The sequence below is a fragment of the Vombatus ursinus genome, unplaced genomic scaffold, assembly GCF_900497805.2.
Source record: "Vombatus ursinus unplaced genomic scaffold, bare-nosed wombat genome assembly UNPS02014814.1, whole genome shotgun sequence".
NCBI lineage: Eukaryota > Metazoa > Chordata > Mammalia > Diprotodontia > Vombatidae > Vombatus > Vombatus ursinus.
Genome location: NW_020954592.1, coordinates 8,231,186 through 8,251,678, shown reverse-complemented (window position 1 = coordinate 8,251,678; position 20,493 = coordinate 8,231,186). Strand labels below are relative to the sequence as shown.

Here is a 20,493-nt window from a genome sequence, read left to right as displayed (position 1 = left end):
TAGTTGGATATAATTGTTGTTTTTTAAAAAGGTAAATATAAAACTTACTGTTAAACAATAGGCCAAGCCACTAGATAAAAAAATTATGACAAATTCATAAAAATGTCATAAAAGCACATTTCACTTACACATTTCTTTGTGCTTTTTTTAAAATTGAAAAAGTTTAATATAACAATTCCATAGCTCATGTATGTAGAATAAAGACCATACACTTAGCAAAAATTTGGATAGGCATTTCTATACTTAATGAACACAGAGTACTATGCTGTAAAGCTAGTATTAGTACATTTCAGATAAAAATGGGTACTAAGAAGTAAATTTCAGTCTCTTAGCATTTCTAGGATGTGTTGGTATCTATGCCATTATGTAAAAAAGTACAGTACTAGCTTTAAGGACAAATAATAAGAAAAATTAAAAATCACATTCAATAATTCATAGATTAAAGGCCTTTAGGACATATGCCTGAAGCTAATAAGACAGTGTCCACACCAATCTCTCCGGTTTTGCCCTTGCCACGTTCTGCTTCAAAAATGACCTGTTAGGGAGGAGAAAAGTGGAATTAAAACCTTTGAAATAATTAGCAAACATCGAATAGCTACCAAACAGGACTGCAAGCTTATTCTCTCCAAAGATAAAGAGGTTAGAGAAGGGTGTGTGGGAAGTGTTCTCCATATTGAATCATGTATTCTAAGTAAGGTTATATTCTTAGCAAGATCTAAGTCATTCTAAACAGAGGGAACTGAGTCTTAAGAAAATGCACTAGCAAGTACCAAGCACTTAAAACATTCTAAAAAGTCACATGATGCTGAGAAAGAATAAAGGTGTTTAAAAAAAAAACAACAAAAATATGTATATGTTTGAGATTTGGAAATTGTTTCTTAGGTCTGAGTCAATGGTATGGCATGCCAGAGCATTTTAGGATTAGAAGGGACTTCAGAGATCATCCACTAGGGATTCCTTATTTGAAGCCTGTGAACTTTAAAAAATATATTTTTTGATAATTGTAGTTCAATATAATTGGCTTCCTTTGTAATCTTATGTATTTTATTTTGTGCATCTAAAATGTAATTCTGAGAAGGGGTCTATAGACTTTACTAAACTACAAAGGTATTCTTTTGTAATCTTATTTATTATTCAAAATATTATTCTGAGAAGGGATCCATAGACTTCACTAGACTGCCAAGGGGGTCCTTGACACAGAAAAGATTAAGAACCTATGGATTCTAGTCCAATTCACTCATTTTTACAGATAAGGAACCGGCAAATACACTAATAATTGTACTAGCTAACATTTATACAGCACTTACATTGCCCCAGGTACTGTGCTAAACCAAAAAAAAAATAGATGTAACTTGGTACCTGCTGTCATCATTGAACTCTACTTCCTTTGACTTCCCAAAGATAAAGAGGGAATCTCAGAGATGATTTGTAGAATTCAGGAATCCCTAGTCTTTACTCTTTTTGATTTTTCATATTCTAATTTCTTATGTTTTTTTTTTGTTGTTGTTGTTATAGAGAGGCCCCATACAAAGGTGGGAGGGGAGAACAGAGCCAGGTTTTTTGCTGTTACAAACTTTCTGCTCTTCTCTGTTTTTTGAGATGGAGTTAGAGCAATGGCTAATGGGAAGATCCCCAAGACTTCTTCAAGTTACTACTGAGGGCATTTAGAAAATCATCTGTGTAGTCAAAAGTCAGTGGCCTGGCAGCAGCAGTAGTCATGACAGAAAGTACAGTTAATCAGGAATATGTGGAGATGTTGGGGCATTTATGATGGGGGCTCCATAGTCTTCTCATCCTGAACAAAACCATTTGAATGACACATCTTGCATATGTGGGAAATGTCTGCTGCCAATACTCCAGTGTAGACAACACTGAACCTGGAATATATTCTTTGGTCTGAATTGAGTGGTATTTTCAACTTCTCCATGCCCACATGGAGTTTACTTGGTTTCAAAAACTGCAAATAAGCCAGTGATCCTAAGTCTACTGCATGTTTTTGCTTAGGCAGATACAATGAGGGGTGATAGTCCCACTGTACTTTATTCTGCTCAGACCATTGGATTGTTATATTCAGTCCTGAGTATCATAGGTAGTTAAGTATTGCAGTGGATGGTTTGATGGGCATAGAGATAGGAAGACTTGAGTTCAAATTTGATCTCAGATACTAACGAGCTCTGTGACCTTGGGCAAGTCACTTAATCTCTGTCTGCTTCATTTTCCTTAACTGTAAAATGGGAACTCCTAGGGTAGTTGTGAGGATCAAATGAGATAATATTTGTTAAGCACTTAGCATAGTGTCTGGCATATGGTAGATGCTTAATAAGTGCTTCCTTCCTTCACGTTTTTGGGAGGATAATGATAAGATGAATATGTTTAGAGGAGGGACAGCTAGGTGGTGCAGTGGATAGAACACCAGCTGAGGAGTCAGGAGGACCTGCCTTCAAATCTGGCCGTGTGACCATGGGCTAATATCACTGAAAACCAATTGCCTCCAAAAAAAAAAAAGACACAAAGAATATGTTCAGAGGAGAGAAATTAGAATAGTAAGGGGACTTGAAATTAGACAGGAATTGGGGACTGTTAGCCTACAGAAGAGAAAACATAAAGGGCAAGTTATTGCTATCTTCAGTTATTAGAAAAAATGTGACATGGAAGAGAAACTTGAATTGTTTTGCTTGGTTCCAGGGGGTAGAACTAGGAACAGTGAGTAGAAGTTTTTCTTTTTTTTGTTTGTTTGTTTTTTTAGCTGGGCAATGGGGTTAAGTGACTTGCCCAGGGTCACACAGCTAGTTAAGTGGTAGGTGTCTGAGGCCGGATTTGAACTCAGGTCCTCCTGATTCCAGGGCCAGTGCTCTATCCACTGTGCCACCTAGCTGTGGCTTTAAAAGTAGAACTTTTAAAGAGGTGGGTAGATTTTAGCTTGATATAGGGATGTATGTCTTAAAAATTAGAGCTGTTCCAAGAGGAATAGGTTTCCTTGAGACTTGGTGACTTCCCCATTACTGAAGAATTTTTTTTTCTTTTTTCTTTTCTTTTTAGTTTTCAACATTTACTTCCACAAGATTTTGAGTTCCAAATTTTCACCCCATTTCACCCCTCCCCCACCCCAAGATGGCATGCATTCTGAATACCCCTTCCCCTAGTCTGCCTTCCCTTCTATCTCTCCCTCCCTTCTCTTAGCCCCTTCCCCTTCTATTTTCCTGTAGGGCAGGATAGATTTCTGTACCCATTTCCTGTATTTCTTATTTCCCAATTGCATGTGAAAACTTTTTTTTTTAAAACGTGTGTTTTTAAAACTTTAGATTCCAAATTTTCTCCCTTCCTCCCTCCCCACCCACCCTCATTGAAAAGGCAAGCAACTCAATATAGATTATACATGTGCAGTTATGCAAAACACTTCCATAGTAGACATGCTATGAAAAACTAACTCTATTTCCCTTAATCCTATCCTGCCCTCCCCCATTTATTCTATTCTCTCTTTTGACCCTGTCCCTCTTCAGAAGTATTTGCTTCTGATTACTCCCTTTCCCAATCTGCCCTCCTCTCTATCATCCTCCTACTCTCTTGTCCCCTTTCCCCCCCTATTTTCCTGTAGGGTAAGACAGATTTCCATACCCAATTAAGTGTGTATGTTATTCCCTCCTTAAGTCAAATCCTATGAGAATAAGATTCACTCATTCCCTCTCACCTTCCTCCATTTCCCCTCCACTGTAACAGCTTTTTCTTTTCTGTTTTTTTTTTGTGATATAATTTACCCTGTTCTACCTCTCCCTTTCTCCTTCTCCTAGTATAATCCTCTGTCACCCCTTAATTTTATTCTCCAGATATGACCCCTTCATCTTTAACTCACCCTGTGCCCTCTATCTATTTATCCATCTACCTATATATATATACATACATATAAGTTTTTACCTCCAACTACCCTAATACTGTCAAAGGTCTCATGAGTTACAAATACCATCTTTTCATGCAGGAATGTAAACAGTTCAACCTTAACAAGTCTCTTATGATTTCTCTTTCCTGTTTACCTCTTCATGTTCCACTTGAGTCTTGTATTTGAAAGTCAAATTTTCTCTTCAGCTCTAGTCTTTTCATCAAGAATGCTTGAAAGTCCTCTAATTCACTGAATGATCATTTTTTTCCCCTGAAGAATTATACTCAGTTTTGCTGGGTAGGTGATTCTTGGTTGTAATCCTATCTCCTTTGACCTCTAGAATATCATATTTCAAGCCCTCCAGTCCCTTAATGTAGAAGCTGCTAAATGTTGTGTTATCCTGATTGTGTTTCCACAATATTTGAATTGTCTTTTTCTGGCTGCTTGCAATATTTTCTCCTTGACCTGAGAACTCTGGAATTTGGCTACAATATTCCTAGGAGTTTTCCTTTGGGGATCTCTTTCAGGAGGAGATTGTTGGATTCTTTCAATTTCTATTTTGCCCTCAGATTCTAAAATATCAGGGCCCTTGATAATTTCTTGAAAGATGATGTCTAGGCTCTTTTTTTGATCATGACTTTCAGATAGTCCAATAATTTTTAAATTCTCTCTCCTGGATCTATTTTCCGGTTGTTTTTCCAATGAGATATTTCACATTGTTTTCTAATTTTTCATTCTTTTGGATTTATTTTATACTGTCTTGATTTCTCATAAAGTCACTAGCTTCCATTTGCTCCATTCTAATTTTTAAGGAAGTATTTTCTTCAGTAAGCTTTTGGACTTCCTTTTCCATTTGGCTAATTTTGCTTTTTTAGGGCATTCTTCTCCTCGTTGGCTTTTTGGACCTTTTTTGCCATTTGGGTTAGGCTATTTTTTAAGGTGTTATTTTCTTCAGTATTTTTTTGGGTTTCCTTTAGAAAGCTGTTGACTTGTTTTTCATGATTTTCTTGCATCACTCTCATTTCTCTTCCCAGTTTTTTCTTTACTTCTCTTACTTGCTTCTCAAAATCCCTTTTAAGCTCTTCCAAGGCCTGGGACTGATTCATATTTTTCTTGGAAGTTTTGGATGTAGGAGCTTTGACTTTGTTGTCTTCTTCTGGTTGTATGTTTTTATCTTCTTTGTCACCAAAGTAAGATAATATAGTCTGACTCTTTTTGTGCTGCTTACTCATGATCCCAACCAATTACTTGAATTTTAAACTCTTTGTTAAGGTAAGAGTCTGCTTCCAATGTGGAGAATGTACTGTCCCAAGCTTCAGGGGTTTATACAGCTGTTTTCAGAGATACTTCTAGGGACCTGTAAATTTTCAGTTCTTCCAAGGTGGTATGATAAGGGGGGAGGTGTTTATTCTCCACCACCACAACAAGCTCCATCACACCAGCACTCCTCCTCACCCCAAGACCCCCCCTCAGAACTGTGACCCAGATCCAAGCACTGGCAAAGCAAGAGATTCCTGCCTCAGCACTGGCAAAGAGATCCTTGCAATCCCCCTCTGATCAGCCACTGCATTCCCCCTCGGTCTGTGGGCGGGAAGCTCAGGAAAAAGGTGAGGCCCTGGGCCTCGCTTGAGACTTGCAGCTGAGACCTAGCTCCTCTCTCACTGCAGTAACAGACTTTTCCCTCTGACGTTCTAAGTTGTCTTTGGCGTTCAGGGGTTGAGAAGTCTGGAAACCGCCACAGCTGCCCGCAATTCAGTCCTCTGAAGCCTGCTCCAGGGTCGCTGTGGCCTTCGCAACCACACTGTACTGCGCTCCTCTCCCTGCCTGGTGCGATATACCTTTCAGATCAGCCATCCAGGCTGTCTTGGGCTGGAAATTTGTTTCACTCTGTCATTTTGTGGGTTCTGCTACTTTAGAATTTGTTTAGAGCCATTTTTTGTGGGTATTTGGAGGGGTTTGGGGGAGAGCACAAGACAGTCACTGCTTTCCCTCTGCCATCTTGGCTCCACCGCACCCCCCCCCCCACTACTGAAGATCTTGAAACAAATATTGGAAGCTTGCTTGCTTCAGAAGTGGTTAGGACCAGATGACCCCTGAGGTCCCTTCTATCCCTAAGATTCTGTGACTTTCTGTGCTCTGAGGCCTCTCCAAACTCTAAATAATAGCTAACTTGAAGGTTTACATAGTGCTTTACATATTTATCTTATTTTATCATTTCAACAACTTTATTAGTTAAGTACTATTATTATTACCTCAAATTTACCATTTAAAATTATTAATTATTTAATTTTTAACTTAAGGAATAAAACAAGTATTTCCATAACATAGCATAATAAAAGAAGATGATTGCCCATGAAATTCCAAATCTATTATGTGTATCTTGCTATTCCTTTTAAACATATAATAAAGTTGTCATGTAATTTTTTAAAAACTTTTTTTTTTCTCTTCCCTGTGGCGCCCCCCACCATAGCTACCATTAGACACAAATATGAATATGTGTATATATGTATATGTATGTATGTGTGTATATATATGTAAGTGTGTATAATATGTAAAATCTTTCTATATGTACTTCTATTTATTAGTCTTTCTCTGGATGCAGATAGTATCTTCCTTCATACATCCTTTATAGTTAATGTCGGTATTTATAGTAACAAAAATGACTTATTTGCTCGAAGTTGTTTGCTCTTCATTGCTTTGTGCAAATCTAGCCATGTTTTTCTAAGATTATTGAGCTCATTTCTTATAGTACAGTAATATTCCATCACAATCATATACCACAACTCATTCAGCCATTTTCCAATTGATAGACATTCCTGAAATTTCCAGTTCTTTGCCACCACAAATAGCACTACTACAAATATTTTAGAACATATGGGTTATTTTCTTTTTCCCTAATCATCTTGGGAAACAGATCTAGTAGTGGTATTGCTGGGTCAAAGGGTACAGCCAATTTAATTCTTTGGGCATTAATAATAACAATATCTAGTATTTACATAGAATTTTAAAGCTTTCAATACATTTTACAAATATTATCTTATTTGATCTCAAAATAACCCTGGGAGAAAGTTGTTATTATCATCCCCATTTTATGGATGAGGAAATGGAGGCAAACAGAGTTTTTACAGATGAGGAAAATGGGACTAAAAGAGGTTAAATGAATTGTCCAGGGTCACATAACAGCAAGTATCTAGGGCAGGATTTCAACTCAGGTCTTTCTGACTCCAAGTCCAATAGTCTATCTACTGCACCGTCTAGCTGCTGAAAGGTTGTGATTTTTTTTTTTTTTGGTCCCAGCTTTATGGATATCTGGGCTTTTTTGTAGTGACATCTACAATCATGGCATTATGGTCTTCAAGTTATTACCCATTATTTTTGACAAGCAAAGTTTAACAGAACCTTAGTTCATGAATCTGCTAATTATTCCCTGTTTGAATCTTTGAACATAAAGAGAAAAGTAAATATTTTGTTTTCACTTACACTCTTGGTAGTCTCAATTCCATGATACAGTTGAATTTTCCCAGTCCTCCATCTTCCATCCTCGCTGCTGGTCTCCTCCCAGGCAACAGTATTATTTTTATCTTTCAGAAATACTCTAAGCGTCCCCACTCTTTCTCCAGCAAGTCGATAATCAAACATTAAGCAGAAACTGCTTTGGGGCTGAAGATTGGTAAGGAGAAGTGTCAAACGACCAACATCCTTTTTCTGTCCTACAAAGGCTGGGACTACCATGTAATACCCAACAGCTTTGGGAGAAGAGAAAGTCACTGTTAATAAACCTTGAAATTCACTTGAGGGAAAATTCTTCAATTAATAAAATATCTTAAACTGAATTCTAGTTTCCTATAAGGAAGATTGAAGTTCTATTATTTAAGTTGTGATATCTTAGTATTTTAAGGCTAGAAGGTACAATTCCCTCATGCTGCTGATTAGAAAACTGCGGTCCAAAGAAGTTGACTCCATTTGAATCTAATTTTCTTCAAGCAGAATAGCTTTGAAAATCACATGTTAAACTTATTATACACTTAAAAGTCAGAAAAGTAATACAGAGACTCTCAGATTCATATATAATCCTCTCTTATGTTCTACTTTGTATCTGGAAATGCTAATTTTTTTATTATATGTTAAGTTTGACTAAAAAAAGTAAAAAGAATATAAACTCCTTGAGAGTAGGTACTGTTCCATTTCCACCTTTTTTCTCTTAGCATGATGTCTGGTACTAGTAAATATTTAATAAATGTTTGCTGAATTGAATTGAATAGACTGTGCATCATAGGAGGATCTTAAAGGTCATCTGGCCCAATCCTCTTATTTTTACAGATGAAGAGAATAAGGACCAAGGAGAAGTGACTTACTCAAGGTTATACAAGTAGTGAATAGTAGAACTCTACTTTGAACTCAGAACATGAACTCAGGCCTTCCAAATCTTCCAATAGTCTGTAATGGAGCTAAGATCAAAAGGAAAGCAGAAAACTGAGGGGAAATCTTTGTAGTAATTTAAAAAATGTTTTTATTCATATTTTCTGTTTCTTATATCACCATAGTAACCCATGTATCTTCCTCCTCCTCCTTTCCACAGGGCTATACCATATGACAATTAGCATTTTTTAGAGAGGGAAAAGAAAGTCAGCACAATTAATTAATACATTGAAAAAAATCTGAAAACATATGGATTTCTTACCTCTATGAAGGGGTAGGTTGAGATCTTTTCTCATATGTCTTCATTTGGGTCCTATTTAACCTTTATAATTTTGTTACATTTACTTTTGATTTTTTTGGTATGCTGTTTCCATTTACCTTGTTGTAATCACAGAAATTTTAGCATGTTCTTTCATCATTCCAATTTTTTACATAGTTATTAATTGTTTCTATGAGATATTCTTTGCCCTCATTATTTAAGATTTCATTGTTGTCTCAGTTTGGGTCTATATCTTTTGCTTGTGGTCCCTGAACCAATTTCTATTCTTGTTTCATGATGGTCTCCAAAGGATATATGGACTAGTTTTGCTGTTTTACATTTGTTTGCAATATCTCTGTGCCCTAGTACATGTTTGATTTTTGTAAAAGTTCCATGTGGTACAGAGAAATATATGTGTGTATGTATGTATGTATCTATTCTTTTGCTGTCCCATTTAAAATATGCCAGAAGTTTTTCAATTTTAGTTTCTCCAGAAATTTCTTCAGTGCCATATTTTTCCTTTAGTCTGTGCTTCCGTTAGACTTCTCCAAAACTGGGTTTTTTTTATCGAAGTCTTCTGTCACTATTGTGTTATTCTCTATGCCTTCTTGAAGCTCAGATGTTTCCTTTATGTATTTAGATGCTAACGCATTTGGGAGCGTATAAGTTTATTATTGATAATAATTTGTTGTCTTTGGTTCCTTTCAGTATAATGTAGTTTTCTTGTCTATCTATTTTTTGAACGTTTTTACTTTGTCTGATAGCATGATGGCAACTCCTGATTTTTTTTTTGTTTCACTTGACACATAATATATTTTTTCCATTCCCTGTTTTATTTTGTATTTGTCTTTTAAAATGTGTTTCTTATAAGCAACGGATTCTTTGTAGCATTTTTTTTTTCTTTCTGACAAGGGCCTTATTTCCAAGATACATAAGGAATGGATTCAAATTTATAAGAATTAGAGCCAAACCTCATTTGATGAATGGTCAAGGATATGAATAGACAGTTTTCAAAGGAAGAAATCCAACCTATTAATAGCCATATAAAATTCTCCAAATAACTAGTAATTAGAGAAATCTACATTAAAATGACTCTGAGATTTAATCTCATACTTATCACATTGACAGTGTTGACAAAAAAAGGGATAATGAGAAATGTTGGAGGAGATGTGGAAAAAGCGCATTAATGCAGTGTTGGTGGAGCTTTGAATTATTCTAGATCTTTAGGAAAGCAATAATAAAAAATTAATAATACTTTTACTAAGCCTATAACTGAAAGAGACCCAAGAGAGAGAAAAAAGGATCCATATGTGCAAAACATTTATATCACCAATTTTTATGGTGTCAAAGAACCAAAAGGGTACCCATCAATTGGGGAATGACTTAACAAATTATGATATATGAATAGTACAGAATATTGTTGTTCTGTATGGTTTCAGAGAAACCGAGGAAGACTGCATGAACTAATGCAAAGTGAAGTGAGCAGAACCAGAAGAACAATTTATACAATAACACCAACGGTAAAGTTGAGCATTTCTGAAAGAATTAAGAATTCTGATCGATGCAATGATCAACCATGACTCCAGAGCAGTGATTTCAAGCTCAAATAGAAATGGAGGCCATTAAACTGTACCTAAGGATCTGCGTGAGCCAATCTTGACTTAGAAAACCACATATTAACATTATTCATGTTCGATTATATAATATTTTATTTTGTTAAATATTTCCCAATTGTGTTTTAATCTGGTTCAGGGCACAATCAGGACTGTTGTGGGCCATGGCTTGTCATGTGTTTCACACTTCTCTTCCAGAGTACCAATAATGAAGCATGCTCCCTCTTTTCTGATAGAGAGGTGATAGATTCAAGGTGTGGAATGATACATAATTTTTAGACAAGACCAATGCAGGGATTTGTTTTGCTCATTATTTGTTATAAAAGTTTTCTTTTCTTTTTCTTGTCAGTGGGGGATGGGGAAATAAGAGGTGGGGTAGATGGGTGGGTAGAATGGAAGAGAGAAAGTAGATCTTTATGGATTGAAAAAATTAAATTTACTTTCAAAATAAATCCTAGTGTCTTTTTCTTGTGCTTTATGGAGTCTTTCATAATCATATAGCTAATTAGTGACAGAACTGAAATCAGAACCCAAATATCCTGACTGAATTATTTAATATGATTTATTTGATATTATAAGATGTATAACTCAATTGAACAGGCTTGTTATAACATAAGTGGTCACTTGATTTCTAACATAAAATTACAAATCACAAATTTTTACTTATTTACTTATTGATCACATGATTTAGCATCATTCATTAGAGTGAAGATCTGCTATCATTAAAAGATTTCCTTCATTAAAAGGTTCTTTTCTTCCTGGGATACAAGGTCGTGGACAAAAAAAGGAAAACTCATGGTAAAAAAAAAAAAACTAAAGAGAACCTATTGTGTTACCAATTGTGAAATTGTTCTGTTTTGCAAAATTTTGTAGGTGTAATTCAATTCAATAAACACTTATTAAGACTTTGCTAAGTATAATGGAGAAGAAAATGGCAAACCACTCTAGTATCTTTGCCAAGTAAACCCTATCCAGGATCATGAAGAGTTGAACATTATTGAACAACAAAGTACAAAGGACTGTGCTAAGCAAGGAGGAAACAAAAATAAAAACATGGGGCTTACATTCTAATAGAGAAGCTTTTATTTGAATGGAATCAACATCTTTGGAATGCAATTTTCTCATTAAAAAAGGGAGTTGAACAAAATGACCTCTTCTTGGGAAATATAACATATGCAAGTATATATAAAGAACACAAAGTAAATTCAAGAGGGATAGAGTGATAATAATCTAATGCTGGAATAAAAGATTATCTTTACCTTCACCTCTGTCAAAGTGTATAAAATCAGTATATAATTTAAATACCATTATCTCGATCAGCAGGATTCCAGTCAAAATCATCTTCTGTATCCTGTTTCCAATCACAAATCCCCTCATCAAAGCTGCAGTCAATTGAAGCATTTAAATCTATTAAGAGAAATAGTTCATTTCAAAACCATTTGGAAAATTCAGATGAAATATGTAATATTTGAACATTAGTAGACATCAATCTATTTTAAATTGCATAGATTTATAGTTAATGGCAATTAAAATGCCAATCACACATGGACTACTGAATTTTTGATGGCCAGCATCTCTTGGGCCTAAACTCTCACTCAGAGTTAATGTAATAACCAGATATGATATTGTACCCTTCTCTTTATTGCATAGCATTCTAATTAAGAAGGTCATATTACTATTATGCAGAAGAAATAAAATGACCAACGTAGCCTATAAAAGTGTAATATTCCTTTTTTTGTTCAACATGATGCTTATGTTTAAACTTTATAATTAAATTTTATGTTTTCTTAATTATAGTATCAAGTCGCCCTGTTTAGGTATTGTATGGAAATGTAATTTGTTCAACCATTCAGGGAGGGTTGGCACTTGAGGTATCTTTTTATATTACTTTCCTGTAGACCAGGGGTTCTTTTTTTTTTTTGTTATGGATCCCTTTAGCAGTCTGGAGAAGCTTATGGACCACTTCTCAGAATAATGTTTTTGAATAAATAGGATATATATTCAAAAAGATATATAGGATTATAAAAAGAAACCAATTATATTTAAATATAGTTATCAAAATATTAAGAAAAAAATTCCAAGTTCACAAACACTAGACTAAAAAGCCCTTTTGTAATACTCCTCCTCCTCCTAACTGTTTATAAAGAGTTTCAAGGTTGGCACAACACTTCACAAATATTATCTCATTTTATCCTTACAACAACCCTGAGAGGTAGACCCTCTTATTACCCCCCTTTTCAGATGAGGAAACTAAGGCATACCGACGTTAAGTAACTTGCCCAGGGTCATGCAACTAGCAAGTGTCTGAGCCCAGATGTGATCTTGGATCTTTCTAGTCTATCATTCTATTCACTGTACCACCTAGCTGTCTATTGCTGTTGATAATAAAAAGTTCACAGTGATGTGTGTTAGGGTAGGTTGCTTTAGAATCTAGGCTATAATCAAGGCTAGCCTTTGCCTCTAAATTGGGATTTTAATTCTTTTTTGTTTGAGGGTGGAGGGATAAAGAAGAACGTTGAAGAGAGACCTATTTCAGAATAGTTATTAAATCTTAAATTAGCCAGGGCAGGGAGATGTTAACAAGAAATGATATAGCATCGGCAATATGGATTGCTCTGAGTTGCAGGTTCAAAAATGTCTGGTTTAGCTCCTCTGCTCATTTCTCCTGTTCTCTTTCCCTTCCAATCTCCCCTTTCCCCCTTTTCCAACAATGAAAATTTTATTTTCAATTATGTTTTTAAAGTTATTTATTAAAAGGTGCCAAGAATTTCCCTCTTCTAACCTTTAAAATCTGAACTTTTCATATGCATTGTCTTTTGTATATGAAGATGGTGTGCTGGTCAATGTTTAACAACTGTACCTCTGGGAAAAATGTATGCATGACATACTTTAAAGTTTAATCTGCATTATTAATCCACATTTTTGAAATGACAACAGAGGGAATTTGCATGTAATCTAGAGGAATGATTTTCTTCCTTTACCAAGATATACATTTAAACCATCTTGTTTCCTCCCTCCCCTGGAGGGGTAGGGAATAATGGGACAGAGGCAACTAGTTTTGATATTTTATAATCATTAGTATTCATCAAATAAGTATGCAATAATTAAAATAGATCACTGTGGTAATGATGTATTCTTTGGGTTTAAAACACAAAGCCACAGTGATTCATTATTAACTTTTTATCCATTACTTTTTTAAGTCTAGAAATTAATAAAAACAACAGATTAAGTCCTTATTTATAGTGTTTCCTGATTTCTAAGATGTAAATGCTTACACTTAAAATGTTCTCTGGACCCAAGCCTATATGCTCTATTGATTAACCATCAATAAGGCATATATTTGGAGTTTTTTTTACCTGTAGTGATGGTGGATGTGTAAAGACTTATGTCCTCTTCCTTTATTCCATTGTGACAAAAGAGACCTATTTTGGGGACATCAAGGCAGGGTTAGGGGCTATGGTTGTGGTAGTAAAGCTATCATATGGTAAGCTCCGACAGGAATGGGTCTGAATCTTTACTAAACTTTATATTTCCTCCAGCAGACCTCGATTATTAGTATTATTTTTTGGTGAAAACACTTTTAATGAGGTCAGAATTAGAGATTTCACACACACAAATAAGTTAATAAAGGTTTGGGTGTCTTCTGACTTGAGATTTTTTTTATTAAATCTTGCTATTTCTTAATTCTGTTATCACAATAAAAATAAGTATTGTTAACTAGGTTTATTTTTTTCAAGCACAAATGTCTGCCCAAGACATTTTGTTTATGGGCAAACCTATTGTAAATGGATTACTACTAATAGTAACAGCTCACATTTATAATGTGCTTTTGTCACAACACATAAAGCAAAAAATATGATCATTATTATTCCCCTTTTATAAAAAAGAAATTGGGGCTCAGAAAAGTTAAGTGATTTACTTATAGATCTTAATTATTATTGAAATTAATTGAAACTTACTAGGAATCATATCCATGCTATTCTACTCAACTGAGCTAACTAGAAGGTAGCTAGTTGTCTAAAGAGAAATTCCTAATTATAATAGTAACAACAAATATTATAATAATGATGCATTGGAATGAATCAGGAAGACCTGAATTTGAATCCTGCCTTACACACTCACCAGCTGTATGACCCCATGCAAGGCCCTTAATCTCTATCAGCTTCAGTTTCCCCACCTATAAAATGGGGATAATAATAGCTGCTACCTCACAGGGTCATTATGAGGATTAAATGAGCTAACCTACATAAAGTGCTTTGCAAACATTTTGACTCTATTTTAAATGAACAAATAACCTCTTTTCCACCTCATTAAGGTCATGTAAGTAATGAAACATAGTATGAGAAAAGAATGTCTGGAAAAATAAAAGTTGATTTGTATTTGTAAGATGTGTTTTCTGTGGACGTGACCATGAAGCACCTACGCGATCTGGTAAGACCACAGAGCAAATCTATAGCCTAGATGGAACCAGAGTCTGTGAGTTTCTGATTCTTGGAACAATGTCTTTGTTTCATTAATTAATGACACATTTCTGACTAATCAGGAAACAGAGACAAATGTTAACAAAGAGAAATGAAAAGTCACACACTTAATGGAAAGATAGTTGGAAGCAGGGGACCAAAGGGAGCTGTGGTGAATCTACCACTGGTCTTCAGGAGACCTCTGTTCCTTCAGAAGGCCTTCTCAGAACGTGTTTTGAGGAATGACCTGGAGGAGGCAGAGAGACAGCTTGTTAGAAAGCAGGAGAAATTTTACAGCAGAGAAGACAGAGGGAAAGCCATTGCAGACACAGAAGCAACAGAAAGGAATGAAAAGTAGCATAAGCTTTGAGAATGTAGGACAGAAATGTGAAAGTATGAGAGGAGCCAGAGACTAAACACCAGGGACAATATTGAGGAGCCTTGTAAAGGATATGATGTTCAAACTTAAATGTCTTCACTGCTGATTGGAGGGGCAAATGTTACAGCAGGGGAAGTTGTTTTATGTGTGCTTTGGTCAGGGATTACTTAAAACAGGGCCCTGGGGAGCCAGAGACAGTGACCTCATTGCGCTAACAGTGGGTTTCCAGCCCACATTATCAATTTGAAATGCCACTGGAGGGAGTTTGCATGCAATCTGGAGGAGGTAGCTTTTCTCTTTTTCCAAAGATATTCATTTAAACCAGCCTGTTTCCTCCCTCCTCTACTGGGGCAAACAGTAATGGGACAGAGAGAAATTAATTTTGATATATTGTTATCATTAGTGTTCATCAAATATGTATGCAATAGTTAAAATAGAGAGCTATGATAATGATGCATCCTCTGGGTTTGCAACTGGAAGGGAGTTGAGTTGGCACAACACCACTGTGAGTCATTAACAATGATCTCATTGACAGTTTAATAAAAATAAGACACAAAACCATACCACATGAGGAAACACAGATTTGGCAAGGAAAGATTTTTTACCTTTGTGTTCTAATTTTGAGGTCACAACTTTTCTCTGGACCAGGAATAGATCAAATGGAGCTGCTTCATTATCCTTAGAGACTAACAAAAAATACTTGTCATTATAAATAATCTGAGGTTAGGAAGATATGCAAGTATTTCCCATATAGAGTATTAATGCTTATGTTTCATAGAATTCAGCTTCTGTCCACAACATCACAATATTTTACCCCCTTGATTAAAATACAACCATTGTAAATTATGAGTTAAATATATAACGTTACATGGTAATAATATAAGGTTCCTCTGAAAATGGCATTTTAATAGCTGTCAAAGCAGTTTAATTTAAATGGCTATGCCTATAAAATTATGCACAACTATAATGAGGCTTCCAAATGCTTTTTATTCAAATACAGAATTTCAGGATTCCTGATTCTTAGCTAAGTATTAGTGGATGAATTTAAAGTTGAAAGGTTCAACTTTAATTAATATTAATAGCTAACATTTATATGAGACAACTAGGTGGTATGGTGAATAGAGCCTGGAGTCAGGAAAACTAATTTTCATGAATTCAAATCTGGCCTCAGATACTTACTAGCTGTATGACCTTGGGCAAGTCACTTAACTCAGTTTGCCTCAATTTTCTCATCTGTAAAATGAGCTGGTGAAAGAAATGGCAAACCACTCCAGTAGCTTTGCTAAGAAAACCACTAATGGGGTCATGGGTAGTTGGACGCAGCTGAACAACAACACATTTATGCAGTGCTTACTGTGATAAGCACTTTACCATTATCATCTCATTTGATCCTCACAACAACCCTGGGATATAGGTGCTATTATCCCTGTTTCACAGATGGCAAATAGATTTACAGAGGGAAATAGAGGTTAAGAGACTTGCCCAGGGTCACACATCTAGTAAGCATCTAAGGCTGGATTTGAGCTCAGGACTTGGCTTGGAGCTCTAATGTCACCTTTGAGTTTTGTTCAAATGATACTTAAATTTTACTACTATTAAAGCTAGTAATAAGGAAGGTTTCTCATAGGAAAGTCATGCTTACTCAGCATATAATTGTTTTTAGATTTCTATTTCTTTTGGTTAATAATTTAAAAAAAAACTAAACAAACCTCATGATTATGAACCTAAACTCAGGTAGCATGAAACAATAGCTAGAAAATAAATATAGGGCAATGTCCAAGCCGTAGTAAGGTGTGAGGCAGCAGTCAGAATGCTTTAAAAATCCTAAGGCAATTTTTGAAACCAGAACACATTCAAAATGATTGTAATAGTTCAAACCTTAGACCTAAATGATTCAAATAGTGAAAGAATCTTCTAGTGGAGAAAAGACTGTGAGAAACAAATGAACAGAAAACACAGCCTTACTTTACCAAGAAATAATGATTTGATTTCTGGCTTCAGCATGTTTTTAATATACCGCGTCCCAATAATCTTACTGCAGATTTTGTAAATGTACAGTAAGACTTTTGGGACACAGAGTATTTCTTCCTGTCACTTTTCCTTCTTTCAGTGTCTTACCCTACGATCCCTTACCCTATCATATTTCTTTACACCATACTACATGATGGTGGCATCTTTCAGATGAATTATAATTGTGAGTACCTTAAGTCAATTTACTATACTTTAAATAACTGAAGGTGGTTCAGCTTGGTTATATCATTGCTGCCTCTCACAATGCCCCCTGCCTAGCGTAGATACTTAATGTTTGTTGAATTGAATTGAATCACTTTTGTTTCTCTGAGTTATCTGTTAGAGGTTGAAGATAGATGTTAAGGGACTTCTGGTCTAGATTGATATGTGAATGGGAAACACTGCCCAGACCCCACATACCTTCTCTAGCATAAGCCTAAAATTTGCCACAGAGTGAATAATGGCCATGACATTTAGTGAGAAATTACAGTGAGTGACTTCTTCTACCCCAGAACTGTGAAAAAAGTTAGTCAGAAGCCCATGGGCAATAGGAAAATTGGCTGTCAGTAAAGCCAGCACCAGCACAGACTAACAAAGCCTCCTAGCACAGCCAGAAAGGCAGTTAGATGGTACAGTGGATTAGAATGTTAGGTCTGAAGTCAGGAAGATCTGAGTTCAAATCCACCCTTAGACACTTATTAGATATGTAACCTTGGGTAAACTGCTTATTCTTTGTCTACCTCAGTTTACTCGACAATAAAATGGGGATAATAATAGTGCCTACCTCCCAGGGTTATTTTGAGGATCAAATGGGATAATATTTCTAAAGTACTTATCATAGTGCCTGGCAACATAGTAGGTACTTAATTGTTCCCATCTCCTTCCCCAGAGACAAAGAGCCTGTAAGATTTTGTGCCTAAAAGCAGGAAGAATAAAGTGCCTCAAAGAAAGACCCAGAGAGGGCAGAAATCCCCAAGGTGGGGGACCTTGGAAGAAACAGGGAGTGGCAGTGATGGTGTTCAGATTGGGACACTCCAGACCAAAGGGCTCCAATGTCCCTAGCACTCTGTCCTGAGATGCCATAGAGAGTCTTGAAGATCCAAGAATCCCATAGCAAAAATCCAGTTTTTCATGTCAAAGGGAGAATATCAAGAGCAAACAGAAGGAAGGAGTTCAAGTTCATGTCAGGATCACATATGATGTTGTAGCTTCCACTATAAATGAGAGGAGATCTTGGAGAACAATATTCCAAAAGGCAAAAAATTAAGCATGTAAACAAGAATAACTTATCTTGTAAAACTGAATGTACAATCCTAGAGGGGAAAACTGGTCAAAAGATGAGTAGAGATCTTAAAGTACAAACACAAGAATCAGAAGAAATCTAGAAAAGTAAATGTATTCAATCAATTAGAAGGGGCTGTGTGATGATGTCAGGCTAACATTTTAATGGGGAAGAAGAAACAGCAGTTCCTTTTGAACCCAAATGTCTTCAAAAATATTGAGGGAGCTAGATTAAAAAAAAGAGAGAGAGCAGAGAACCTATAGTAGATTGGTTGTGTTCTGAGTGTTTGAAGAGGGAAAAGAGAAGGGAAGGTAAAAGGAGGAATTCTTCATTGTTGTTCAATCATGTTTGACTCTTCATGACACCATTTGGGGTTTTCTTGGCAAAGATACTAGAGCAGTTTGTCATTTCCTTCTCCAGCTCATTTTACAGATGAGGAAACTGAGGCAAACAGGGTTAAGTGACTCCCCCAGGGTCACACAGCTAGTAAGTATCTGAGTCAGAATTTGAACTCAGGTTTTCCAGACTCCAGGTCTGATACTCTAGCCACTGTACCACCTTGCTGTCCCCCAAAAAGGAGGAATATACTAGTATAGAAAGGATGGACAAGGAAGTGGAAGCTGCTATTTTTTTGTGATGCATGAAATTTTACAAACAGTAGAAAAAAATAGGGGGAGTGGGAATCAGATGAATATCACTTTTGTCTGACAAAGGAGGGCTAAACACATACATGCACATGTATACACTAACACTTTGATATAGAAATGTATCAAACTCCACAGAGAAACAAATGGAGATAGGGAGAGGAAGAGGGTTAAGAAGGGAGAATAATACCAGGGAGGAAATAGTCACAACCAAAAGTAAATTCCCGATCCTGAAAAGGGACTTAAAGGGGGAAACAGAGAAAAGAAAAGAAAACTAGAATGTAAGGAGATAACCATCAATTGGGAAATGACTGAACAAGTTGCTAAATACAAATGAATAAGAAAAGAGACAATTTCAGAAAATGCTGGGTAATATGAACTGATGCAGTACACAGTATTGCAGTAAACAGGACCAAGAGAAAAATTTATACAAGGACAACAACGTTGTAAACCAAAAACTTTGAAAACATAAGAATTATTAACAAAGCAATGACCAACCATATTTCCAGTGGTCCTGTGATGAAGAATGCTACCTACTTCCTGACACAGAGATGATGGATTCAAGGTACATAAAGAGACAAACATTTGGACATAGATGCTGTGTTTTGATTGGCTATGCTTATTAGTTAACAAAGTTTTTTTTTTTCCAATTTTTAAACAGAGGAAAATACTTATGCTTTTTTCCAAAAAGAGGGCCATTGAAACATTTTTTAAAATAGATAAAACAAAAAGAAGTTCAGAAGGAAGTAATCAAGAAGTACAATTTTAGAAATAACAAATTTATTATATACTTTCAAAAAACTAAGCAAGCAGTAGGAAACAGAGAATCAATTTTATATATGATCTTTTTTTGTGTTCTGAAATAATATTCATGTGATGTCCGCTCCCCCCATTCTTTCTTCCATATTTGTAAGTTCTTCTCCTACATACCAGAAATGTTCTTTTTAATAATTAAATTTAGAATAATTTTTAAAAAAGAACTTAGGTGTTAGGAAAGGCCTCTCAGACTCAGGTATTTAAGAGGTTATGTATAAGAATATATAGAGATCCAGACAAACATAAGGTTCTAAACACTTTCAGAATTTTTGGACTGGAAAAAAACAACGTCTACCTTTGCACAGGGCATAGTCTGATGTATATGGAGCCCTATAAATATTTGTTGAATGGATGAACAAAATGTAAAGTTAGTTTTGATAGACTCTTCAGGGCTTATTTTGTCTTGTGCAGACAGCCTTCACCTCAGTAATACCACTAAAAAAAATAATATAGTCATGTTTTAATACAGCAAAGACCTGTGATTTCTTAAGTGTAGGCATTCTTTTGGGCAGCTAGGTGCCTCAGTAGATAGAGTGCAGGGCCTGGAGTCAGGAAGACCCAACTTCATGATCATGAGTTCAAATCTGGCTTCAGGCACTTACTAGCTGTGTGACCCTGGGCAAGTCACTTAACCCTGTTTGCCTCACCTCCTCATCTGCAAAATAAGCTGAAGAAGGAAATGACAAACCACTCCAGTATCTTTGCCAAGAAAACTCCAAATGGGGTCACAAAGTTGG

General features: G+C 35.7%; 1 protein-coding gene across 1 annotated transcript in view; it reads right to left on the bottom strand.

The window, feature by feature from the left end:
- Positions 1-439: 439 nt before the first annotated feature.
- Positions 440-20,493, bottom strand: part of EGFL6 (EGF like domain multiple 6) — a 66,163-nt gene continuing 46,109 nt past the window's right edge. Inside the window, exons 9-12 of the mRNA XM_027835433.1 lie at positions 15,610-15,690; positions 11,471-11,572; positions 7,355-7,620; positions 440-535 (exon numbers count right to left, since the gene is read on the bottom strand). Coding sequence (XP_027691234.1) covers positions 440-535; positions 7,355-7,620; positions 11,471-11,572; positions 15,610-15,690 — 545 coding nt within the window. The remainder of the gene's footprint in view (positions 536-7,354; positions 7,621-11,470; positions 11,573-15,609; positions 15,691-20,493) is intronic.